The 27,950-nt window shown below is 46.4% G+C and overlaps 1 protein-coding gene across 1 annotated transcript; it reads right to left on the reverse strand.

Annotated features, from left to right (window-relative positions):
• On the reverse strand, window positions 1-27,950 carry fscn2b (fascin actin-bundling protein 2, retinal b). The gene is given in 7 exon segments (XM_090217468.1): window positions 1-1,875; window positions 2,071-2,235; window positions 2,388-2,509; window positions 5,599-5,755; window positions 26,733-27,134; window positions 27,137-27,557; window positions 27,798-27,950. Coding segments are annotated over 7 exon segments (1,566 nt in total). The 5' UTR covers window positions 27,894-27,950; the 3' UTR covers window positions 1-1,672.

A 27,950-nucleotide genomic window follows, 5' to 3' on the forward strand; every position in this document is an offset into this window, starting at 1 on the left:
ACAGAGAGAGAATTTTTATCATTTTTTCAAAATGTTTCAGAAAGAGTAAATAAAGAAATATTACGAAGGAATGAAGCAAATGTTGTAGATTACTAGCACTATACTCTTTCTAGATGTAGTCCTGTAACAAGACCGTGTAGTCCTGTAACTAGACCGTGTAGTCCTGTAACAAGACCGTGTAGTCTTGTTACAGCTGACGAGTTACTGCAAGGTTGGTTTGCAGGGGAAACCCTGTATTAATCTCAAATGACACCCATCACACTCCTATTTCACATATAGAGGCCTATAACTTATGACCCAGCCATTAACCTATGTGTCTGTGGTCTGAAGTAGTCCTGCTGCCCTACGTTGGGAATAGGTGACATTTGAGATGTAGCCGCCGATCATGCTTGCTAATGTGAGTATCCTTTGACAGCACTATGATGATAAGGAAGCTATCCGCTAACAATGACTCGGCTACGATGAGATGATGACTTTCTGAGTTCATTATTACACACCTCTAAACTGTCAGTCACAAAAGTCAGAATTGGCAAAACAACAGGGAAGAAAGTGGATGGAAGAGAGGAAAGGAAGAATTGGGAAAATCACAGAGTAGAGAGAGAAGGGTGGAAGAGAGAAAGGATTGGGAAAACCACAGAGTAGAGAGAGAAGGGTGGAAGAGAGAAAGGATTGGGAAAATCACAGAGTAGAGTGAGAGGGGTAGAAGAGAGGAAGGATTGGGAGAGGGTGCAATAGATAATAGGTTTAAGGCCCCTTGGTTTTACACCAGAGCGGCTCTATAGCTATTTGTAGCAGTGGGCAGATAGTAGTTATGTAGTATTTGTAGCTGCTGTAGTAAAATAATAACAATATAAATGCCATTTAGCAGATGCTTTTATACAAAGCGATTTAGTCATGTGTGCATACATTTTACACATGGGTGGTCCCTGCAATCGAATTCACTATCCTGACATAGCAAGTCATGCTCTACCAACTGAGCTTCAGAGGACCAGTAGAAACCAGAAGAAACTTCAAAATGGGACACCTAAGCCATTTCTACTCCTCTGTGTGGACAGTGGAAATATTAGTAGTTTAATTTCTGCCGTATCATGAATAGTGTTGTAGCTAAAACAATGTTGCAAAATGAAAACTCTATGTGTGAGTATGATAGTTACCCTGAACCTTGACTTTTACTAGTAACATGTTGATTAAAAAACATGCTCATAGGCCTATAACGTTGTTTGGACTGTGGCGTTGACTCCACCAAACATCACTTCTTTCTTAACTGAAAACATGGGACCCCTCTTCTTTGTGCCTTCTCCTGTGGCTGGCATGGTGTGAGACAGGGCCCTATGGGAGAGGGCAGAGGTTGCCACTAACTACTGGTACCAATCTATTCATTAAGCTTATTTATTTAACTACGCAAGTCAGTTAAGAACTTATTTTCAATGACGGCCTAGGAACTGCCTTGTTCAGGGGCAGAATGACAGATTTTGTACCTTGTCAGCTCAGGGATTTGAACTTGCAACCTTTCGGTTACTAGTCCAACACTCTAACCACTAGGCTACACTGCCGCTTAGGTCATTGGGGTTAGGTTAATGTGGTAATCTGCCCCAAACTGATCCTTGATCTGTACTTGGGGGTAACCTCTACATCCAGCAGGGTAGGAGAGTGGTCCCCATGTAGTCCTGGATCAGTACTCCCAGAGGGCAGAGCTGTCCGGGGTAACCCCATCTCCCTTCAGCGTTCCCCCCTTGCCTCGCAGGTATCTGCCGTTCTTGCCTCGGATGGAGATGCGTCCATGCTCCAGGAACTCAAAAGAGAAGTAATCTGGTGTCTCTCCGTCTGAACACACCAGACCACTGCTGTTCACATACCAGAACCTCCCTCCCTCACCTACAGGGGGCGAGAGAGAGAGAGACAACATTGGACTGTCAGCACTATATGAAAGGCCTTTTCACATCAAGACAGATTAAAGCAGAAAACAATCAATAAAAAATTAGAAGTTGCATGGAAATTCTTCATTATTTATAGAAAGAAAACACATTGAATTCTATGCAGTAAGCTATAATGTGTATATCATAACCTCACCTTTGATGTGGTAGGCCTGTCACTGAAGTGCAGTGTGAAGATGTCATAGTTGGCTTTTGGCATCCAGTGTGTTGGAGTTCTTATGGTGGCAGATGAAGCCATTCTCCCCTCGCAGGATCAGCATGGGATGGTTTATCAGCTTCAGAACTAAATTCTCGTCCTCACCTGATCAGGGAGGAGAAAGAGGGGAACGAGAGGGAAGGAGGAGGGAAAAAGAGGTAGAAATGATGGATAGGGATCTTAGGTTTAAAGAGTATAAGAAGCATGGAACCCACTCAACCACTTTCACACACACAAACACAAACACACACACTGACCTACGGAGTCGCTGACGGCTGCTAGTTGGCCGTTCTTCTTGGTGCAGATGTATTCCCCGTTACTGGCTTGTAGTGCCACCCTGCGGCCCATCCACTCCACTGCAAACATTGTTTTGGCAGACCTGGAGAGGGGGTTAGGGTTGTGACTGGAGAGGGGGTTAGGGTTGTGGCTGGAGAGGGGGTTAGGGTTGTGGCTGGAGAGGGGGTTAGGGTTGTGGCTGGAGAGGGGGTTAGGGTTGTGACTGGAGGGGGGGTTAGGGTTGTGACTGGAGAGGGGGTTAGGGTTGTGGCTGGAGAGGGGGTTAGGGTTGTGACTGGAGAGGGGGTTAGGGTTGTGACTGGCGAGAGGGTTAGGGTTGTGGTTGGAGAGGGGGTTAGGTGTGTGGCTGGAGAGGGGGTTAGGATTGTGATTGGAGAGGGGGTTAAGGTTGTGACTGGAGAGGGGGTTCTGGTTGTGACTGGAGAGGGGGTTAGGGTTGTGACTGGAGAGGGGGGTAGGGTTGTGACTGGAGAGGGGTTTAGGGTTGTGACTGGAGAGGGGGTTAGGGTTGTGACTGGAGAGGGGGTTAGGGTTAAAGCTAGGGTAATCTCGAGGACAGACTGTTGACAGACTCACGTAGCAAAGAATGGTATCGTAGGGTTGCAGCTGGAGCTAGGGTTAGGGTTGCAGCTGGAGCTAGGGTTAGGGTTGAGTCTGGAGCTAGGGTTAGGGTTGCAGCTGGAGCTAGGTTTAGGGTTGCAGCTGGAGTTTAGGTTAGGGTTGCAGCTGGAGCTAGAGTTGGGGTTGCAGCTGGAGCTAGGGTTAGAGTTGAGTCTGGAGCTAGGGTTAGGGTTGCAGCTGGAGCTAGGGGGTTGCAGCTGGAGCTAGGTTTAGGGTTGCAGCTGAAGCTAGGGTTAGGGTTGCAGCTGAAGCTAGGGCTAGGTTTGAGTCTGGAGCTCAGGTTAGATTTGCAGCTGAAGCTAGGGTTAAGGTTGCAGCTGGAGCTAAGCTAGGGTTAGTGTTGCAGTGGAAGCTAGGGTTAGGGTTGCAGCTGGAGCTAGGGTTAGGGTTGCAACTGAATCCAGGTTTAGGGTTGCAGCTGAAGCTAGGGTTCTGGTTGCAGCTGAAGCTGAAGCTAGGGTTAGGGTTGCAGCTGGAGCTAGGGTTAGGGTTGCCGCTGAAGCTAGGGTTAGGGTTGCAGTTTGAGCTAGGGTTAGGGTTGCAGTTGGAGCAAGGGCTATGGTTGAGTATGGAGCTAGGGCTAGGGTTGAGTTTGGAGCTCAGGTTGGCGTTGCAGCTGCAGATAGGGTTAGGGATGCAGTTGGAGCTAGGGTTAGGGTTACAGTTGGAGCTAGGGCTAGGGTTGAGTGTGGAGCTAGGGCTAGGGTTGAGCATGGAGCTAGAGTTGGGTTTGCAACTGGAGCTAGGGTTAGGGTTGCAGCTGAAGCTAGAGTTGGGGTTGCAATTGGAGCTAGGGTTGGGGTTGCAGGTGAAGCTAGAGTTGGGGTTGCAATTGGAGCTAGGGTTGGGGTTGCAGCTGAAGCTAGAGTTGGGGTTGCAATTGGAGCTAGGGTTAGGGTTGCAGCTGAAGCTAGAGTTGGGGTTGCAGCTGGAGTTGAGGTTAGGATTGCAGCTGGAGGTAGAGTTGGGGTTGCAGCTGGAGCTAGGGTTAGGGTTGAGTCTGCAGCTAGGGTTAGGGATGAGTTTGGAGCTAGGGTTAAGGTTGCAGCTGGAGCTAAGCTAGGGTTAGTGTTGCAGCGGAAGCTAGGGTTAGGGTTGCAGCTGGAGCTAGGGTTAGGGTTGCAACTGAAGCCAGGTTTAGGGTTGCAGCTGAAGCTAGGGTTAGGGTTGCAGCTGGAGCTAGGGTTAGGGTTGCAGTTGGAGCAAGGGCTATGGTTGAGTATGGAGCTAGGGCTAGGGTTGAGTTTGGAGCTCAGGTTGGCGTTGCAGCTGCAGCTAGAGTTGGGGTTGGGTCTGAAGCTAGGCTTAGGGTTGCAGCTGAAGCTAGTGTTAGGGTTGCAACTGGAGCTAGGGTTAGGGTTACAGCTGAAGCTAGGGTTAGCGTTGAGTCTGGAGCTAGGGTTAGGGTTGCAGCTGGAACTAGAGTTGGAGTTGAGTCTGGAGCTAGGGTTAGGGTTGCAGCTGAAGCTAGGCTTAGGTTTGAGTCTGGAGCTCGGGTTAGATTTGCAGCTGAAGCTAGGGTTAAGGTTGCAGCTGGAGCTAGGGTTAGGGTTGCAGCTGAAGCTAGGGTTAGGGTTGCAGCTGGAGCTAGGGTTAGCGCTGCAGCTGAAGCTAGGGTTAGGGTTGAGTCTGGAGCTCGGGTTAGATTTGCAGCTGAAGCTAGGGTTAGGGTTGCAGCTGAAGCTAGGGTTAGGGTTGAGTCTGGAGCTAGGGTTAGGGTTGGGGTTGCAGCTGGAGCTAGGGTTAGGGTTGCAGCTGAAGCTAGGGTAAGGTTGCAGCTGGGCATAGGGTTAGGGTTGCAGCTGGAACTAGGGTTACAGTTGCAGCTGGAGCTTGGTTTAGGGTTGAGTCTGGAGCTCGGGTTAGATTTGCAGCTGAAGCTAGGGTTAAGGTTGCAGCTGGATATAGGGTTAGGGTTGTAGCTGAAGCTAGGGTTAAGGTTGCAGCTGGGGATAGGGTTAGGGTTGCAGCTGAAGCTAGGGTTAGGGTTGCAGTTGAAGCTAGGGTTAGGTTTGAGTCTGGAGCTCGGGTTAGATTTGCAGCTGAAGCTAGGGTTAAGGTTGCAGCTGGAGCTAGGGTTAGTGTTGCAGCTGAAGCTAGGGTTAGGGTTGCAGCTGGAGCTAGGGTTAGGGTTGCAACTGAAGCTAGGTTTAGGGTTGCAGCTGAAGCTAGGGTTCTGGTTGCAGCTGAAGCTAGGGTTAGGGTTGCAGCTGAAGCTAGGGTTAGGGTTGCAACTGGAGTTTGGGTTAGGGTTGAGTGTGGAGCTAGGGTTAGGGTTGCAGCTGAAGCTAGGGTTAGGGTTGCAGCTGGAGCTAGGGTTAGGGTTGCAGCTGAAGCTAGGGTTAGGGTTGAGTCTGGAGCTAGGGTTAGGGTTGCAGCTGAAGCTAGGGTTAGGTTTGAGTCAGGAGCTAGGTTTAGGGTTGAGGCTGGAGATATAGTTGGGGTTGCAGCTGTAGATAGGGTTAGGGTTGCAGTTGGTGCTATGGTTAGGGTTGCGGCTGGAGCTAGGTGTTGGGTTGCAGCTGGAGATAGGGTTAGGGTTAGGGTTACCTCTCCGTGGCTGTAGTCTGGATGCCTCCATTGGCCACCAGGGCCCAGTATTTCCCCTAATCTGTCCGGAACAGACACTTCCTGCTCTCCTTGTCTAACTCCATCTGGAACCTCTCCAGGTCCGTCTCATCCTCCTGATTGGCTGAGATGCTCACTCCTGGGAGGGGCCAGAGGTGTGACATCAGTTAAGTTTTTTTTTTTATATGTTCAGTCCGAAATCAATCCATCTGAATGTTTCATTGATCCCCTAATTCTCAGGGCTAGGCCACTATTTTCTCATTTTCCGCCTGAATTATGTGCCCAAAGCCTGTTGTTCATGCCCTGAAGCCAGGATGTGCATATAATTGGTACCATTGGAAAGAAAACACTTTGACGTTTGTGGAAATGTTACAATAATGTAGGAGAATATAACACAATAGATATGACAGGAGAAAATCCAAAGAAAAACAACCCGATTTTTTTTGTTGAAAGACCATCCTCTTAGAATGGCAAATATGAGGTCATTTTGAAAATTAGCTCCCTGGATGCAATTCCTATGGCTTCCACAGGGTTTCAGCAGTCTATGTTCAATGTTCCAGGCTTGCAATTTCAAAAACAAGTAAGAAATATCAGTTTTAGTACAGAAACACAGTCTTGGAAATTCTTGTTTGCTTGCACCATTAACACAGGACGCACCTGCTAAAATCCTATTGAACATTCCTCTTTCCGTAAGAAATATTATAGTCTGATTACATTTTAGGATATCTGAGGAGTAAATAGAAACTTATTTTGACTTGTTAAAAAAAATTAGGGGTAGATTTTCGAATTCCTTTCTCTGCATGTTGAACGAGTGGATTACGCAAATCGATGGCGCCAACTAAACAGACTTTTTGGGATATAAAGAAGGATTTTATCTAACAAAACAACACTACATGTTATAGCTGGGACCCTTTGGATGACAAATCAAAGGAATATTTTCAAAAAGTAAGTGAATATTTAATCGCTATTTGTAAATTTATGAAACCTGTACCAGTGGATTTTTTTTTTGATGTGGGTTGCCATCCTCAAAGAATCGCATGGCATCTTTTCTCAGTAATAGCTACTGTAAATCGGACAGTGCAGTTAGATTAACAAGAATTGATGCTTTCATCCGATATAAGACACTTATTTGTACCTAAATGTTTAATATCCATAATTTGTATGATTATTTATTTGAAATGCGCGCCCTCCAGTTTCACCGGAAGTTGTCCTGCTAGCGGGAAGCCTAGGCCTAAAAGGCCATCATTACAGGCTGTCTGAAATCTATGGGCACACACTCTTAAACACACACCTGTCGATGACCCACTATACTGTTAAAAACCTCTGTCCATTATGCCGAATGCTAATTGCATTAACATTAATTACATACTGAAACAAAATATAAATGCAACATGCAACAATGTAAAAGATTTTCCTGAGTTCCAGTTCATATAGGGAAATCCGTCAATTAAAATACATTAATTAGGCCCTAATCTATGGATTTCACATGAATGGGAATATAGATGTGCATTGGTCAAAGATACCTTAAAAATATATATATAGTGGTGTGGATCAGAAAACCAGTCAGTATCTGGTGTGACCACTATTTCCCTCATACAGCGTGACACATCTCCTTTGCATAGAGTTGCTGATTGTGGAATGTTGTCCCACTCCTCTTCAATGGCTGTGCAAAGTTGCTGGAACATGCTGTTGTACATGTTAATACAGAGCATCCCAAACATGCTCAATGGGTGACATGTCTGGTGAGTATGCAGGCCATGAAAGAACTGGGACATGTTCAGCTTCCAGGAATTGTGTACAGATCCTTTCTCATAATTTCTATTGCAAATGATGAGAAAAACTTGAGACATCTGTGGCATTGTGTGGGTGACAAAATAGATGATTTTAGAGTGGCCTTTTGTTGTGCCCGGTTCACCTGTGGTTCACCTGTGTAATGATCATCTTGTTTAATCAGCTTCTTGATATTCCACAACTGTCAGGTGGATGGATTATCTTTGCAAAGTTGAAATGCTCACTAACAGGGATGTAAACAAATTTGTGAACAACATTTGAGAGAAATAAGCTTTTTGTGCGCATGGAACATTTCTAGGATCTTTTATTTCAGCTCAGGAAACATGGGACAAACACTTTACATGCTGCTTTTATATTTTTGTTCAGTATAGTTTAGTAATGCTTGAAAGCCATTCACTAGTATACTGTACATTCCTTATTTATTCTCCGGGTTGAAAACCACCGTAGTTACCTAAAACCGTACTTTAGCGACATAGCACGTTTTTTTAGGAGGCCTTTACCAACTGACCTACAAAAACATGTGGCTTGAAACAGGTCCATCCAATCAAATCATAGTTTATTGGTCATGTATTCATACTGTATTTGCAGGTGTTATAGCAAGTGCAGCAAAATGCTTATGTTACTAGCTCAAACAGTGCAATAGAATTTATATTAGAGTGAGAATGTGTCAGAATCCAGAATATAAATACATGGTATGTTTAGACAGTATAGAATGAATCAGAATCCAGAATATAAATAAATGGTATGTATAGACAGTATAGAATGAATCAGAATCAAGAATATAAATACATGGTATGTATAGACAGTATAGAATGAATCAGAATCAAGAATGTAAATACATGGTATGTATAGACAGTATAGAATGTGTCAGAATCCAGAATATAAATACATGGTATGTTTAGACAGTATAGAATGAATCAGAATCCAGAATATAAATACATGGTATGTATAGACAGTATAGAATGAATCAGAATCCAGAATATAAATACATGGCATGTATAGACAGTATAGAATCTGGAAAAGAAAGAGGTATGTACAATAGAAGGTATGTTAGGATGAGCTATGTTGAGAATACAGTATATACAGTGGGGCAAAAAAGTATTTAGTCAGCCACCAATTGTGCAAGTTCTCCCACTTAAAAAGATGAGAGAGGCCTTTCATCATAGGTACACTTCAACTATGACAGACATAATGAGAAAAAAAAATTCAGAAAATCACATTGTAGGATTTTTAATGAATTTATTGGCAAATGATGGTGGAAAATAAGTATTTGGTCAATAACAAATGTTTATCTCAATACTTTGTTATATACCCTTTGTTGGCAATGACAGAGGTCAAACGTTTTCTGTAAGTCTTCACAAGGTTTTCCCACACTGTTGCTGGTATTTTGGCTCATTCTTCCATGCAGATCTCCTCTAGAGCAGTGATGTTTTGGGGCTGTTGCTGGGCAACACAGACTTTCAACCCCCTCCAAAGATGTTCTATGGGGTTCAGATCTGGAGACTGGCTAGGCCACTCCAGGACCTTGAAATGCTTCTTACGAAGCCACTGCTTCGTTGCCCGGGCGATGTGTTTGGGATCATTGTCATGCTGAAAGACGCAGCCACGTTTAATCTTCAATGCCCTTGCTGGTGGAAAGAGGTTTTCACTCAAAATCTCACGATACATGGCCCCATTCATTCTTTCCTTTACACGGATCAGTCGTCCTGGTCCCTTTGCAGAAAAACAGCCCCAAAGCATGATGTTTCCACCCCCATGCTTCACAGTAGGTATGGTGTTCTTTGGATGCAACTCAGCATTCTTTGTCCTCCAAACACGACGAGTTGAGTTTTTACCAAAAAGTTATATTTTGGTTTCATCTGACCATATGACATTCTCCCAATCTTCTTCTGGATCATCCAAATGCTCTCTAGCAAACTTCAGACGGGCTTGGACATGTACTGGCTTAAGCAGGGGGACTCGTCTGGCACTGCAAGATTTGAGTCCCTGGCGGCGTAGTGTGTTACTGATGGTAGGCTTTGTTACTTTGGTCCCAGCTCTCTGCAGGTCAATTCACTAGTTCCCCCTGTGTGGTTCTGGGATTTTTGCTCACCGTACTTGTGATTTTTAAGTGGGAGAACTTGCACAATTGGTGGCTGACTAAATACTTTTTGGCCCCACTGTACATACACAGTGAGTAAACAACAGTATATGCACGGAATATGAGGTGGCTATATACATTGGGCATTCGTTTCAAGTTTTGATAGACAAAGGCACATATATGATACACACATACACACACATCACTAGCCCTTTGTGACCAAAACAGGCAGTTTGATTTGGCCATGCTGTAACCAATTAACCCATTAATTAATTAATGTTCAACACAAAATGTTAGTCTTATTCGTGGTATCCATGTTGTGGTTTGTATTAGGAAACAAACAATAGCACAACACCACAACAAAGCCCCAGTGAAACAGATTGTGGAGGGCTCATGCCAACATTAGACGTATCCCAGAATATCCCTAAATCATTTTGTTAATCCTTTAATGACACAGATCCCTTACCCATCTATCCCCCGTCCACTCCTCCTCCCATCTCTATCTATCCCCCATCCACTCCTCCTCCCGTCTCTATCTATCCCCCGTCCACTCCTCCTCCCGTCTCTATCTATCCCCCGTCCACTCCTCCTCCCGTCTCTATCTATCCCCTGTCCATTCCTCCTCCCGTCTCTATCTATCCCCCCGTCCACTCCTCCTCCCGTCTCTATCTATCCCCCGTCCACTCCTCCTCCCGTCTCTATCTATCCCCCCGTCCACTCCTCCTCCCATCTCTATCTATCCCCCGTCCACTACTCCTCCCGTCTCTATCTATCCCCCGTCCACTCCTCCTCCCGTCTCTATCTATCCCCCGTCCACTCCTCCTCCCATCTCTATCTATCCCCCGTCCACTCCTCCTCCCGTCTCTATCTATCCCCCCGTCCACTCCTCCTCCCGTCTCTATCTATCCCCTGTCCACTCCTCCTCCCGTCTCTATCTATCCCCTGTCCACTCCTCCTCCCGTCTCTATCTATCCCCCGTCCACTCCTCCTCCCGTCTCTATCTATCCCCCGTCCACTCCTCCTCCCGTCTCTATCTATCCCCTGTCCACTCCTCCTCCCGTCTCTATCTATCCCCCGTCCACTCCTCCTCCCGTCTCTATCTATCCCCTGTCCACTCCTCCTCCCGTCTCTATCTATCCCCTGTCCACTCCTCCTCCCGTCTCTATCTATCCCCCGTCCACTCCTCCTCCCGTCTCTATCTATCCCCCGTCCACTCCTCCTCCCGTCCACTCCTCCTCCCGTCTCTATCTATCCCCTGTCCACTCCTCCTCCCGTCTCTATCTATCCCCTGTCCACTCCTCCTCCCGTCTCTATCTATCCCCTGTCCACTCCTCCTCCCGTCTCTATCTATCCCCCGTCCACTCCTCCTCCCGTCTCTATCTATCCCCCGTCCACTCCTCCTCCCGTCCACTCCTCCTCCCGTCTCTATCTATCCCCCCGTCCACTCCTCCTCCCGTCTCTATCTATCCCCCGTCCACTCCTCCTCCCGTCTCTATCTATCCCCCTCTCTCTCTCCCAGTGGGGCCATGCTCTAAGCAGCCTTGGAGTGCCAATCTGCCAATCCATCCAATCCCCAAATGAAAGAGGGAAGGGAAAAAAAGAATAAGCAAAAAAGAGCAGATTGTTTGGTCCATGCTCAGTGGGAGAGGCCGACGCTTCCACACCAACCACCAACCACCGACACGCAAGCTTTAATTTGCATGCACACCAACGGACACAGGCATGCACACACTTAAGCATTTCACTGTAAAGGTTACACCTGTTGTATTCGGCGCATGTGACAATTAAAATGTGACTTGATTTAGGCAGATTCTGCCAGCCCCTTCACTTGACTAACCAGTATTATATACTGGGGTCCTCCTAAGTTACACAGGTTTCTAAAGCAACTAAGCCTATCTATCCCCCAGTATAGGAGTGTAAAAACCTCTCCTCTATTTGTTTGATGGGATTCTCATCTCAGCAGTGCGTCACGCTTTATTGTCCATTTCACAGCACATCATCACCATAACAGTTTACGGAGCTCAGCTGTGATCACACTACAGCCCATCTAGAGAGAAAGAGGAGAGAACGGAGGACAGAATGAGAGAGGAAGAAGACAGGAATCAGGGGCCATTAATAGAAGATGATATACCTATCTGATATCTTGAAAGGCGTTGCTGACACCACGGTTAGTCCAGCATACTATATGCTGCCATTTGGATGGTGGCCTGGTGTTGCACACTGACTGCTACACAGCCCAGGGCAGTGGTTTCACACCTTTACTAGGGGATGCCCAGACGTTTAGCAATTTTGTTGTAATCTTGAACTAGCCGACCTGATTCACCTCCTCAAGGGCTTGATGATTAGTTGACAAGTTGAACCAGGTGTGCTAGCCATGGAATAGTTCAAATGGAACAGCTGGGGGTCCCTGAGGAGAGGTTTGAAAACCACTAGCCATTTCACACATCCCCTTGTGCTGCACTAGTCTAGTGTGAGGTTGGGAACAGAACCCAGACCCATCTCCACTTTCCTGGTGTTGGCCTACCTGGAAGCCCGTCCACCTGCCTGCCCACCCTAAACTGGATCAGGACCGACTAATCCATCAGAGAGATTCTCTGCCACCCATTATTAATGGTAAGGTGGCCCACTGTCCCCCTCTTCCTCTCTCAATCCCTCTCTCCATCCCTCTCTCCCCTTTGTATCTTTCTCACTTGCTCTCCTCTATGTCTGCTATTCTCATTTTTTTCACTTTATTTATTTCACTGCATCCTTCATCTGTCTATCAGACGGTGCCAGGATTGTGTGTGTGTGTGTGTGTGTGTGTATTTGAGCGTTCGTCTCGCTTTCATTTTCCGGCCAGAGCAGATCACTGTACCCCAGGGAGGACAGAGAGGTGATGACAGACATGATAACATATTTGATGCACACACACCACATGGACACGTTAACAGAAAGAGAGAGGGAAGGCAGGAGAGAGAAGCCAAAAGAGAGGAGTTGGATTGAAGAGAGAGAAGTATAAAGTCAGTTTCTGAGAGGAGAGATAGATAGCTCTCTCTCCTCCTCCTCCTCTCTGCTCTTTCTCTCCTCCTCTCTGCGATCTCCTCCTCTCTGCTATACCGCCTCCTCTTTTCTCTCTCTCCTCCTCTCTGCTACCTCTCTCCTCCTCTCTGCCCTCCTCTCTGCCTTCTCTCTCCTCCTCTCTGCCATCTCTCTCCTCCTCTCTGCCATCTCTCTCCTCCTCTCTTCTCTCTCTCCTCCTCTCTGCTATCTCTCTCCTCTCTATTCTCTCTCTCCTCCTCAGTTCTCTCTCTCCTCCTCTCTGATATCTCCTCCCTCTCTTCCTCTGTTCTCGCTCTCCTCCTCTCTGCTCTCTCTCTCCTCTTCTCTGCTCTCTTTCCTCCTTCTCCTCTCCTCTCTCTCTCTTCCCCTGCTATCTCCTCCTCCTCTTCCCAGTTCTCTCCCCGGGTTCCCCTCTCAACCTCCTTTATCTCCATCCCTGGGCTGGTGTCTGTGGCTGACTGACTGACCCAGCTGACTTTCTGATTTGTGGGCTGAGTTGCTACCGGCTGTGTGGTGTGGGCCAGAGACCCAGAGCTTGAATTAGAGCAGGGCTTGGATTTCTGAAAACAGCCTTCAATGATCAACCGCCCTGGTGCTATAAATGATTTAACACACTCTACACCTCACCACTCACCAATACATGGTGTGTTGGAGAGAAAGAGAGAGAGAAAGCTTGTGTTTGTGAAAGAGTGTGTGTGTAGTACATGTTTGTAGGTACAAGATGGAGTTTTTATGTGTGTGTCTGCGAGCGAGAAATTGTGTGTGTACCCCGTATGAGTGTCTGTCAGCACTAGTAAATCAAATCAAATTTTATTTGTCACATGAGCCGAAAACAACAGTTGTAGACCTTACAGTGAAATGTTTACTTACAAGCCCTTAACAACAATGCTTTAAGACTTTAAAGACTTAAGACTTAAAATAAGTGTTAAGTAAAAAATCAATAAGTAGAAAATATAAAATAAAAGTAACAAATAATTAAACAGCAGCAGTAAAATAACAAGCGAGGCTATATACAGGGGCTACCGGTACAGAGTCAATGTGCGGGTTATTGGGGTAATATGTACATGTAGGTAGAGTTAAAGTGACTATGCATAGATAATAAACAGAGAATAGCAGGGGTTTAAAAGAGGGGTCTGGGTAGCCCTTTGATTAGCTGTTCGGGAGTCTTATGGCTTGGGGATAGAGAGATGTAGAGACATGTAGTGGAAACAGGTGGGTAAACAACATGAGGGTAAATATGTGGGTGAACAGGTGGGTAAACAGGTGGGTAAACTCTGATTACTAAAAAAAAGTAACACTCCTTGTATTTTTTATGCATTATTCTGCAACAGGTGGGTAAACTGTCCCGGCAAAAAAAAGGTGTGTAAACTGCGTTCATTTGCGTTTACCCTCCACTACACCACTGGTCATTGGCATATCTTCCCTGATGTTTCCTGTACTCCTCAGGCCTCGAGGTCATCACTTTCTGCTCATCTCACTCAGCCATTTGGTTGTTGCAGATAGTAGCACTAACCAGGAACAATGAACCACAGCTACTGTTCCAACTCTCAGGTTGGAGTAACACATCTTGGGCCAAAGACCCCAGCATCAAACACACAGACTGTACACTGAACATCAGATCAGTGGTATTCAAACTTCAGCGGAGGACCCCCGCAACCCCACCCCAAATCTAATGACACTGTCACACCCTGATCTGTTTCACCTGTCTTTGTGCTTGTCTCCACCCCCTCCAGGTGTCGCCCATCTTCCCCATTATCCCCAGTGTATTTATACCGGTATTCTCTGTTTGTATGTTGCCAGTTCGTCTTTTTGTCAAGCCAACCAGTGTTTTTGTGTCAGCTCCTGCTTTTTCCCAGTCTTTTCTCATCCTCCTGGTTTTTGACCCTTGCCTGTCCTGACCCAGTACCCACCCACCTGACCACTCTGCCTGACCTGACCCTGAGCCTGCCTGCCAGCCGTCCTGTACCTTTGCCCCTGTTGCTGTAATAAACATTGTTACTTCACACAGTCTGCGTCTGGGTCTTACCTTGATACCTGATTGTACTAACTGGCCATGACTGACCCAGCAGACCCGGGCCAGCTGTGCGACGCCATCTCCTCCCAAGGAGCCACCATAGGGAGGCACAAGGAACTGCATCGTGGCCTTATGGAGGCTGTCCAAACGTTGGCTGAACAGCATGACCGGGCATTGGACGGTTTGCTGGAGCAATTCAGTGGGTTGTCTGGGGGGCAGCCTACCACGGTGGTAACCCCACAACCCCTTAGTAAAACCTCAGTAATCCAGCTGCTGGCAGTGCCGCCTCAATCGGCCACTCCACCAACTCGGGAGCCCCGTTTACCCCCCTGTATGGGAACAGCAGCCGGCCATATGCCTTAGTCTGGAGGGATTCATGGCAGAGGTGAATACGTTTTTTACGCCCCATTCTCCAGGGAGAAAAGCTGCCCAAAGGCTAATCTAACTTCAGCAGGGTGTCTGCAGTATGGCTGACTATGCGATGGATTTCCGCACGTTGGCAGCGGAGAGTGCTTGGAACCAGGAAGCACCGTTCCATATGTTCCTGCGAAGGCGTCTCGGAGGTGGTCAAGGACGAGCTTGCTGCTCGGGAGTTACCTACGGATCTTGATTCCCTCATCGCTTTGACCATCCAAATCGATGGGCGACTACAGGAACGACGGAGGGAGAAGGAATTTTGCTCTCATGCCCAGGGATCCCACCTTGCCTCCGAGTCAACCTGGAAGCTCCTGATGGTCTCGTTGCCGAGAGGATCTGAGGGTTCCTGACCTGCCCCGAGGGCTGCCGAAAACGTCCGAATCACCGCTTCCTGAGCCTATGCCACTAATAGGTAGAGCTGGGCTGTCGCCAGCGGAACGGAAATACAGGATCGACATGAACAGTTGTCTGTTTTGCGGGACTCTTGGTAATTTCTTGCCCTCTTGTCCTCTAAAGAAGCCAGGCTCACCGGCAGGAGCAAGGACTCTGGTGGGCCATATGGAGAACGTTCCTGCTTCCACTGCTTCCACCCATTTTCATGTCAGTTTTTTTGGACGCTACCCTGGCGTCCAAGCTGAACATCCCCACTCAGCCCCTCTCCATTCCATTGGATGTTAGAGCGCTGGATGGGCGCTCTAGAGGCCCGAGTCACCCAGAACACCACTCCCATCCACCTATGGGTGTCAGGGAACCATAGCGATGCTATCCAGTTCCTGCTCATCATGAAGTACCCTCTGGTTCCCATGGTATTGGGATTCTCCTGGCTCCAATGACACAATCCCCTCATTAACTGGTCTACTGGTGCCATCATGGGCTGGAGCCCGTTCTGCCACGGCCATTGCCTGAAGTCAGCACCAACTTCCCAGTGACATCTTCCTCGGGGCTCGGAAGGTCCCCCGGACCTCTCCGCCATTCCTGCGGAGTTCCAGGACCTCGGGAGGAGGTCAGCAAGGCCCAGGCCACGTCGCTTCTACTGCACCGACCCTATGACTGTGGGATTGACATTCTCCCTAGCACCACGTCGCCCGGGGACGTCTGTAACCTCTGTCGGGACTGGAGACTAATGCTATGGATACCTACATTGTGGACTCCCTAGCTGCTGGATTTATCCGTCCCTCGTTTTCTCCTGCCGGCGCAGGCTTCTTCTTTGTGGAGAAAAATGACAAGACCCTGCGCCCATGAATTGACTACCGGGGACTCATTAGAGGTCGACCGATTAATCGGAATGACTGATTAATTAGGGCCGATTTCAAGTTTTCATAACAATCGGTAATCGGGATTTTTGGACACAGTTTATGGCCGATTACATTGTACTCTACGAGGAGACTGCGTGGCAGCCTGACTACCTGTTATGCGAGTGCAGCAAGGAGCCAAGGTAAGTTGCTAGCTAGCATTAAACGTATCTTATTTAAAAAAAATCAATCTTAACATAATCATAAGTTAACTACACATGGTTGATGATATTACTAGTTTCTTTAGCTTGTCCTGCGTTGCATATAATCGATGCGGTGCCTGTTAATTTATCATTGAATCACAGCCTACTTCGCCAAACGGGTGATTTAACAAGCACATTCACAAAGAAAGCAATGTCGTTGCACCAATGTGTACCTAACCATAAACATCAATGCCTTTCTTAAAATCAATACACAAGTATATATTTTTAAACCTGCATATTTAGTTAATATTGCCTGCTAACATGAATTTCTTTTAACTAGGGAAATTGTGTCACTTCTCTTGCGTTCTGTACAAGAGAGTCTGGGTATATGCAGCAGTTTGGGCCGCCTGGCTCATTGCGAACTGTGTGAAGACCAGCCAACTTCACCAAATGGGGGATGATTTAACAAAGCGCATTTGTGAAAAAAGCACAATCATTGCATGAATGTACCTAACCATAAACATCAATGCCTTTCTGAAAATCAATACACAGAAGTACATTTTTTTAGTTAAAGGAAATTAATGTTAGCAGGCAATATGAAACTAGGGAAATTGTGTCACTTCTCTTGCGTTCTTTGCACGCAGGGTCAGGGTATATGCAACATTGAAGGTTGAAGGTTGTGCAATGTAACAGCAATATTTAGACTTCTGGATGCCACCCATTAGATAAAATACGGAACGGTTCTGTACTTCACTGAAAGAATAAACATTATTTTTTCGAAATGATAGTTTCCAGATTTAACCATATTAATGACCTATTAATAAGGCTTGTGTTTCTGTGTGTTATTATATTATAATTAAGTCTATGATTTGATAGAGTAGTCTGACTGAGCGGGGGGGGGGGGGGGGGGCGCTGATTACCGGGTGTTCTTTCCCAACACCGTCCACTCCGGGGTCCTGGAGTTGGACCACTCCTCCAGGCTGGCCTGCCACACGGGCGCCCATCAGTCTCTGGCCTTTGTGCGATAGCACTTTTGGTGGCCTACCATGGTCCCGGACGTGTCCGCATTTGTCGCCTCTTGCACAGTTTGTGCACAGAACAAGACTCAACGGAAAGCTCCAGCTGGTCTCCTCCAACCTTTGCCTGTCCCCCACCGTCCCTGGTCTCACACCTCCCAGGACTTTGTCACGGGTCTTCCCCCATCTGATGGCAACACCACCATCCTGACCGTGGTGGATCGGTTCTCCAAAATCGCCCACTTCATTCTTCTCCCCAAACTACCTTCTGCAAAAGAGACGGCCCAGCTCATGGTGCAGCACATCTTCTGGATCCATGGGCTGCCCGTGGACATGGTCTCTGACCGGGGTCCTCAGTTTTTGTCCCATTTCTGGAAGGCATTCTGCACCCTCATTGGGTCGTCGGCCAGCCTGTCCTCCGGGTTCTACCCCCTGTCTAACAGCTAGTCAGAGCGAGCCAACCAGGGCCTCGAGACCACCCTGTGCTGCCTGATCTCCGCCAACCCCACCACCTGGAGCCAGCAGCTTGTGTGGGTCGAATATGCCCACAACACCCTTTCCTACGGGCCTTTCTCCCTATCGAGTGTTCCCTGGGGTATCAGCCCCCGCTCTTCCCTGAGCAGGAAGAGGAGGTCGGCATACCTTCTGCCCAGATGTTTGTCCGCCGCTGTCGTCGTACATCAATCAATCAATCAAATTTATTTTATATAGCCCTTCGTACATCAGCTGATATCTCAAAGTGCTGTACAGAAACCCAGACTAAAACCCCAAACAGCAAGCAATGCAGGTGAAGAAGCACGGTGGCTAGGAAAAACTCCCTAGAAAGGCCAAAACCTAGGAAGAAACCTAGAGAGGAACCAGGCTATGTGGGGTGGCCAGTCCTCTTCTGGCTGTGCCGGGTGGAGATTATAACAAAACATGGTCAAGATGTTCAAATGTTCATAAATGACCAGCATGGTCGAATAATAATAAGGCAGAATAGTTGAAACTGGAGCAGCAGCACAGTCAGGTGGACTGGGGACAGCAAGGAGTCATCATGTCAGGTATTCCTGGGGCATGGTCCTAGGGCTCAGGTCCCCCGAGAGAGAGAAAGAAAGAGAGAATTAGAGAGAGCATATGTGGGATGGCCAGTCCTCTTCTGGCTGTGCCGGGTGGAGATTATAACAGAACATGGCCAAGATGTTCAAATGTTCATAAATGATCAGCATGGTCGAATAATAATAAGGCAGAACAGTTGAAACTGGAGCAGCAGCACAGCCAGGTGGACTGGGGACAGCAAGGAGTCATCATGTCAGGTAGTCCTGGGGCATGGTCCTAGGGCTCAGGTCCTCCGAGAGAGAGAAAGAGAGAAGGAGAGAATTAGAGAGAGCATATGTGGGATGGCCAGTCCTCTTCTGGCTGTGCCGGGTGGAGATTATAACAGAACATGGCCAAGATGTTCAAATGTTCATAAATGATCAGCATGGTCGAATAATAATAAGGCAGAACAGTTGAAACTGGAGCAGCAGCACAGCCAGGTGGACTGGGGACAGCAAGGAGTCATCATGTCAGGTAGTCCTGGGGCATGGTCCTAGGGCTCAGGTCCTCCGAGAGAGAGAAAGAGAGAAGGAGAGAATTAGAGAACGCACACTTAGATTCACACAGGACACCGAATAGGACAGGAGAAGTACTCCAGATATAACAAACTGACCCTAGCCCCCCGACACATAAACTACTGCAGCATAAATACTGGAGGCTGAGACAGGAGGGGTCAGGAGACACTGTGTCCCACTCCGAGGACACCCCCGGACAGGGCCAAACAGGAAGGATATAACCCCACCCACTTTGCCAAAGCACAGCCCCCACACCACTAGAGGGATATCTTCAACCACCAACTTACCATCCTGAGACAAGGCTGAGTATAGCCCACAAAGACCTCCGCCACGGCACAACTTACATGGAGGAGAGCCTGGTCAGCCCTCCTCACGACCTTCTCCAGGTACGACAAGCGGATCTCCATCGGACCCCGGCTCCCTGGTATCGTCTCGGGCATACAGTATGGCTCTCCACCCGGGATCTGCCCCTCCGGGTGGAGTCTCACAAACTCTCCCCCCGGTTTATCAGCCCTTTCCCCATCTCCAAGGTCATTAGTCCCTCTGCTGTTTGTCTTCTGTTTCCCCGTACCCTTCGTATACACCTCACCTTTCATGTGTCCCGTATCAATCCCGTGTCTCACAGTCCCTTGTCTTCCATTTCCAGGCCCACCTCTCCTCCCTGGGTCATTGATGGCCAGTACCTGGTTGACTGGGAGGGTTATGGCCCAGAGGAGAGGTGCTGGGTCCCCACTAGAGACATCCTGGACCCAGCCTTCATCGCCAACATCCATGGCCGGCACCCGGTCAACCAGGTAGGACGCCAAGTGGTGGTGGTGGTGGGCTGGGGGGGTACTGTCACGCTCTAATCTGTTTCGCCTCTCTTTGTGCTGTCTCCACCCCCTCCAGGTGTCGCCCATCTTCCCCATTATCCCCTATGTATTTTTACCTGTGTTTTCTGTTTGTCTGTTGCCAGTTCGTCTTGTTTGTCAAGCCAACCAGCGTTTTTGTGTCAGCTCCTGCTTTTCCCGTCTCTATTTTCTCATCCTTCTGGTTTTGACCCTTGCCTGTCCTGACCCAGTACCCACCCACCTGACAACTCTGCCTGCCCCTGAGCCTGCCTGCCATTCTGTACCTTTGCTCCTGTTGCTGTAATAAACATTGTTACTTCAACATGGTCTGCATCTGGATCTTACTCAATTAAATTGTATTTTTCTAATTATCTTTCTCAAAAATATTTGTGTATTGTCCCATGACTAAAAGTATGTGGACACCTGCTCGTCGAACATCTCATTACAAAATCATGGGCATTAATATGGAGTTGGTCCCCTCTTTGCTCCTATAACAGCCTCCACTCTTCTGGGAAGGCTTTCCACTAGATGTTGGAACATTGCTCTGAGGACTTGCTTCCATTCAGCCACAAGAGCATTAGTGAGGTTGGGCACTGATGTTAGGCGATAAGGCCTTTTTTTAGTATAGTTTAGTTTATTAATTCAACCATTAAAAGAAAACACATAAAACTTAAAAGCCATACATGCACATGAATAAAATCATTGAGGATAACACACAATAAAGTCTGGGATTTATTTTAATTGTGGTCCTCTTGAGACAAGATGGCTAGACAAGATCGAACACAGTATGGCAGTGAAATAATAAAACAAAAACAGAGAAGAAGAACGTCTATCTCATCATTCCAGTTACATCATAAGGGTTATTCATATGGGCACGGAGGACATCAAACATATTTTTACTTTATTTTTAAAGCTGCCCAGAGAGGACGTTGTTTTTATAGGCAGAGGCAACTCATTCCATTCTGAGGCTCCAGTATACAAGAAAGTACCTTTCCCAGCATTACTCCTGAACCTGTATAAGCACACATCAGCAGCACCTGATCTGGTGCTGTGATTGTGTGCATCCCTAACACGAGGAAAGTAATCACTTCGATATCTGGGCGCAGGACCATAAATACTCCTGTAAACCAAACCTAGTCTAATCTGGGACACCCTAGCCTCAACAGGCAGAACCATAAATACTCCTGTAAACCAAACATAGTCTAATCTGGGACACCCTAGCCTCAACAGGCAGAACCATAAATACTCCTGTAAACCAAACATAGTCTAATCTGGGACACCCTAGCCTCAACAGGCAGAACCATAAATACTCCTGTAAACCAAACCTAGTCTAATCTGGGACACCCTAGCCTCAACAGGCAGAACCATAAATACTCCTGTAAACCAAACCTAGTCTAATCTGGGACACCCTAGCCTCAACAGGCAGAACCATAAATACTCCTGTAAACCAAACCTAGTCTAATCTGGGACACCTTAGCCTCAACAGACAGAACCATAAATACTCCTGTAAACCAAACCGAGTCTAATCTGGGACACTTTAGCCTCAACAGGCAGAACCATAAATACTCCTGTAAACCAAACCTAGTCTAATCTGGGACACCTTAGCCTCAACAGACAGAACCATAAATACTCCTGTAAACCAAACCGAGTCTAATCTGGGACACCTTAGCCTCAACAGGCAGAACCATAAATACTCCTGTAAACCAAACCTAGTCTAATCTGGGACACCCTAGCCTCAACAGGCAGAACCATAAATACTCCTGTAAACCAAACCTAGTCTAACCTGGGACACCCTAGCCTCAACAGGCAGAACCATAAATACTCCTGTAAACCAAACCGAGTCTAATCTGGGACACACTAGCCTCAACAGACAGAACCATAAATACTCCTGTAAACGAAACCTAGTCTAATCTGGGACACCCTAGCCTCAACAGGCAGAACGATAAATACTACCGGAAAACCAAACCTAGTCTAATCTGGGACACCCTAGCCTCAACAGGCAGAACCATAAATACTCCTGTAAACCAAACCTAGTCTAATCTGGGACACCCTAGCCTCAACAGGCAGAACCATAAATACTCCTGTAAACCAAACCTAGTCTAACCTGGGACACCCTAGCCTCAACAGGCAGAACCATAAATACTCCTGTAAACCAAACCGAGTCTAATCTGGAGCACCTCAGCCTCAACAGGCAGAACCATAAATACTCCTGTAAACCAAACCTAGTCTAACCTGGGACACCCTAGCCTCAACAGGCAGAACCATAAATACTCCTGTAAACCAAACCCAGTCTAATCTGGAGCACCTCAGCCTCAACAGGCAGAACCATAAATACTCCTGTAAACCAAACCGAGTCTAATCTGGGACACCCTAGCCTCAACAGGCAGCCAGTTTTTGAAAGCAGCTCCTGCCTATGGGAGTACGTGGACTCACCTTCAATACTACCCTGAGCAACTTATTCTGGGCTATCTGGAGCTTCCCCTTCATAAATTTAGATAAGCCCCCAAACCAGGAAGTACTAGCATAGTCAAAATGGCATTGAATAAGGGCAGTAGCTAGCACTTTCATGGCGTCCTTATCAAGCAGCTTGGACTTCCTAGCCAAAAACTTAGTCCTGGCATTAACCTTCCCTAGCACCTTATTGGCCATGCTCACACCTCCCAAGCTTCCATCAAGGATACATGCCAAGTAGCTAACAGAGGTTTTAGTAGTCAGCACCTCACCCCCTAACTCCACCCTGATTTCAGACGACCTACACAATTTAGGTCTGAATCCAAAAATAATTGCTTCAGTTTTCCCTAAGTGCAGAGATAGCTTATTATCTCCAAGCCATTTGCTAATGTTAGTAAGCTCTGTGCTAAGTATGCTCTCCAACATAGTTTTACTTTTGTGAGACACCAGAAGTGTAGAGTCATCCGTATAAAGAAAAAGACGGCAAGAACAAGCATCTTTCATATCATTAATATACAATAAAACAGCAGAGACCCAAGCATGCTCCCCTGCGGAATGCCACAACTCATTGGTTTTGCCTGAGACAGTTTATTTTTAATTTTTAAATGTAACCTTTATTTAACCAGGAAGTGCTCATTGAGATTTAAAATCTCTTTTTCAAGAGTGTCCTGGCCAAGATAGGCAGCACCAAGTCATTACAAAAATTATAGACAAACAACATGAAAAACTACAAGTATTCTAGTAAAAACCATAGAATTCACAAGAGTATAACAAAATCAAAAACAGCAAATTAAAAACATTGACAGGTCAGGGAATCAGTCTCAAGATCATTCATCAGTGATTTAAAAATACCAATCGGGACAAGTTCTTCCAGTTTAAAAGTATTTTGTAAAGCGTTCCAAGACGATGGCGCAGAGTACATAAAAGCCCTTTTACCAAATTCAGTTCGGACATTTGGAACAGTTAGCAGGATAAAGTCCAGCGAACGAAGAGAGTACCCACCACATTTCTGGACAATAAAAATGCCCAAATAAAAAATTAGTAAACCCAAAATGGCTTTGTAAATAAAAGTATGCAACTGCCTGAGCCTACGAGTGACTAGAGAAGGCCAGCTTCTTCCTGAGTCCCGATTGGTACATTGATCAAATAGAGTTTGTAAATAAAAACTCTTTTAGCTGTTCACTCACAACGGTTTCAAGTATTTTCACCAGGGCTGACAGCTTTGAGATTGGCCTATAATTATTTAAAAGAGTTGGATCTCCCCCTTTTAAAAGTGTTAAGATAAATGCTGATTTCCAGATTTTCGGAATTTCATTACATTCCAGGGTTAGATTGAACAGATATGTAAGTGGTTCAGTTATGAAATCAGCTGCCAGATTTAAAAAGCAGGGATCAAAAAGATCAGGACCTGCAGGCTTTCTCTGATCTAAGGACAGTGAACCATTAGCCTCTACTACTTGCTCTTGTCATGCCCTGACCGTAGATTGCTTTGTATGTTTCTATTTTTGTTTGGTCAGGGTGTGATTTAGGTGGGCATTCTATGTTTGTATGTCTAGGTTTTTGTATTTCTATGTCTAGGTTTTTGTATTTTCAATTTTTATGAGTGGTCCCGGTGGTCCCGTTCTGTGAGCTTGTGTTGCCTACCATTTCCTGGCTGAGCCGTTGTTGCTCCTAGATGTTTCCACTTCACAATAACAGAACTTACAGTTTACCGGGGCAGCTCTAGCAGGGCAGTAATTTGACGAACTGACTTGTTGGAAAGATGGCATCCTATGACAGGTGAGGTTGAAATAGACTAATCCACTAATTTGAAGGGGTGTCCACATACTTTTGTATATATATAGTGTATGTCCTCTTAATTTTTTTATTTAAAAAAACAATTTGTTCCAAGATTTATTTTTATTATTTGGCGACCCCATTACAGTTTGGGTCGCGACCTCGACTTTGAATAATACTACTGCTCTAGATTCTTGGAAAGATTTACTCTAGATTAGAGGTCGACCGATGAATCGGAATGGCCAATTAATTAATTTCAAGTTTTCATAACAATCGGAAATCGTTAATTTTGGACGTCGATTTTTTTATTTTATTTTATTATTATTTATTTTTTACAACTTCATTTAATCTTTATTTAACTAGACTAGTCAGTTAAGAACACATTCTTATTTTCAATGACGGCCTAGGAACGGTGGGTTAACTGCCTTGTTCAGGGGCTGAACGACAGATTTGTCAGCTCAGGGATTCAATCTTGCAACCTTACGGTTAACTAGTCCAACGCTCTAACCACCTGCCTCACAAGGAGGCACGCCTGTTACGCAAATGCAGTAAAAAGCCAAGGCAAGTTGCTAGCTAGCATTAAACTTGATCAATCAAAATCACTAGTTATAACTACACATGGTTGATGATATTACTAGTTTATCTAGTGTGTCCTGAAAAAGGACTGTCGTTGCGCCAACGTGTACTTAACCATAAACACCAATGCCTTTCTTAAAATCCATACACAGAAGTATATAAATCCAGGTTAGCAGGCAATATTAACCAGGTGAAATTGTGTCACTTCTCTTGCGTTCATTGCACGCAGAGTCAGGGTATATGCAACAGTTTGGGCCGCCTGGCTCATTGCAAACTAATTTGCAAGAATTTTACGTAATTATGACATAACATTGAAGGTTGTGCAATGTAACAGGAATATTTAGACTGATGGATGCCACCCGTTAGATAAAATACATCTTGTTTTCGAGATGATAGTTTCCGGATTCGACCATATTAATGACCTAAGCCTCGCATTTCTGTGTGTTATTATGTTATAATTAAGTCTATGATTTGATAGAGCAGTCTGACTGAGGGTTGGTAGGCACCAGCAGGCTCGTAAGCATTCATTCAAACAGCACATTCGTGCGTTTGGCCAGCAGCTCTGCTGTTTATGACTTCAAGCCTATCAACTCCCGAGCTTAGGCTGGTGTAACGATGTGATGTGAAATGGCTAGCTAGTTAGCGGGGTGCGTGCTAATAGCGTTTCAAACGTCACTCGCTCTGAGACTTGGAGTAGTTGTTCCCCTTGCTCTGCATGGGTAACGCTGCTTCGAGGGTGGCTGTTGTCGATGTGTTCCTGGTTCGAGCCCAGGTAGGAGCGAGGAGAGGTACGGAAGCTATACTGTTACACTGGCAATACTAAAGTGCCTATAAGAACATCCAATAGTCAAAGGTATATGAAATACAAATGGTATAGAGAGAAATAGTCTTATAATTCCTATAATAACTACAACCTAAAACTTCTTACCTTGGAATATTGAAGACTCATGTTAAAAGAAACCACCAGCTTTCATATGTTCTCAAGGAACTGAAACATTAGTTTTCTTACATGGCACATATTGCACTTTTACTTTCTTCTCCAACACTCCGCATTTTTTTAAACCAAATTGAACATGTTTCATTATTTATTTGAGGCTAAATAGATTTTATTGATGTATTATATTAAGTTAAAATAAGTGTTCATTCAGTATTGTTGTAATTGTCATTATTACAAATACATTTTAACAATCGGCCGATTAATCGGTATCAGCCTTTTTTGTCCTCCAATAATCGGTATCGGTATCGGCGTTGAAAAATCAGAATCGGTCGACCTCTACTCTATATTCAATCTCGATTATAACAGATGAGATACTAATAACATGGTAGATTCTGGAATCAGTTACCGGGTCTATGATAATGCAGTTGTTCGTCGCTTGGGCAATGGGAAAGAGACATTATTCTGCAGTGGGTTTCAAAAGCACTCTAAAGTTAAAGGGATACTTCAGCATTTCTACTTCCCCAGTGTCAGATGAACTCGTGGATAGCATTTTTACCAGTCTCTGCGTGCAGTTTGAAGGAAGTTGCTAACTAGTGTTAGCGCAATGACTGGAAGTGTATGTAACTGCTAGTTAGCATTGGCTCACGAAACTACCTCTAACTTCCTTCATACTGGATGCAGAGAAATAAAAATCTATTGCTATCTATGAGTTCATCTGACTCTGGGCAAGTATATAAAGGGCTTCATTGCCAACGTCCTAAAATATTCCTTTAAGCTACTGTAAGGAAGCAGTGGAATTTTACTACTAAAAGCCCTATAACAACACAATAATAGAATGTTAGAAACAGAACAATCAATCAACGCATGCACACTTGCACGCACACACACACACACACACACACACACACACACGACACCATACCAACTGTGTTCATCTGGTCTTCGAGGAAACACCCAACCTCAGGCAATATTACAAGGTAAGGAACCTGAAAACTACATTACCCATAATTATGGAACAGTCCCTATCGGCTGTCAAACATCCCTATCGAGTGGCAGTGGTATGAGTCCATGCATATTCATTATGTGTACTGTTTATTTATGTGTGTGTGATGCACATGTTCATACTGTGTTTCCTCTACTGTGTATGTGGTGTATGTCTTACCTTGCCGTATAGACACATATTTACTGTTGGCTGCCATCAGCACCACCTGAGGGTGGCTCTCCTCCAGGTCAAACAGCTCGTCCTTCCCCGGCTTGCTGCACCTGCCAGACCTCAGTGTCCCCGTGGGGCCCATGGGACTCAGGTACTTCCCCTCACAGTCCTTAAACGCCAGCTTCCCACACTTCAGCTCCAGTGTGTACCCCGTGCCCCTCCCGCTCTCCGCTGACAGCTTCCCACACTTCAGCTCCAGTGTGTACCCCGTGCCCCTCCCGCTCTCCGCTGACAGCTTCCCACACTTCAGCTCCAGTGTGTACCCCGTGCCCCTCCCGCTCTCCGCTGACAGCTTCCCATCGTTGACTAGGTAATGGCTGTCACAGGTCTTGAGCCGGTACTTCCCGTCAGGAGCGCTGCCACGCCCCACGGAATGTTCCGGTCCACGGCGATCTCACCATTGCGGGGTGACAGGTGGGCGTAGTGCTTGCGGGCTATACTGAGCAGGTTGGCCTGCGGGTGGAGTGCCAGGTGTACTGTCCACAGCTCTGCCTCTGTCATCACCTGGGTGAAGCAGGACAGGTAGTCACAGGAACCTCCAAAGAACCTCAGATAGGGTTTAGACTGCAGTACCCAGCGGCCGTCTGATTGGGCAGCGATCAGGAAGCGGCAGTCTCTGTTCTGGATCTCGGCCTCGCAGGTGACCTTGCCATCCTTGTCGGAGGTCAGGTATCGGCCCAGATGGCTGCGGAAGTAGACCACCTGGGGGTCCTGGGAGTCATGCTCTAACATCCACACCTGCTTCCTCTTCAGCCTGGGGGCCGATGCATTCACCTGATGGAGGAGAGATCACTGTCAAACAGAGCACTGGGAATAGCTCCACTTGTCTCCCTCTGTCCTATCCTCTTCTCCTGTCTTCCTCCTTTCAAACTCTTTCCTGCTTTAGACAAACTTGGTTGGCATCTACTCTACTCTGGCATGAAAATGACAAAGGAGTTGGCTAAAGCAGACCAGACTGGCACCAGTCTAGACAGGACACAGTAAGACTAAACTGTGTCAGATGACGTATCTCACCTTGAAGCCAAAGGCCTCTGCAGTGAGGTAGCAACTCTCATGATTGATCAGACAAAACTGCAGCTTCAGTGGACAGTTTGTCCTGTTAGTGGGCATCCTGACCTGGAGAGGGGGAGAGGGGAGGAAGGGAAGAGGGCGGAGGTTATAGGGGAA

Source organism: Oncorhynchus mykiss, chromosome 23, assembly GCF_057628025.1.
Source record: "Oncorhynchus mykiss isolate SJ-2025 chromosome 23, ASM5762802v1, whole genome shotgun sequence".
Classification (NCBI taxonomy): Eukaryota; Metazoa; Chordata; class Actinopteri; order Salmoniformes; family Salmonidae; genus Oncorhynchus; species Oncorhynchus mykiss.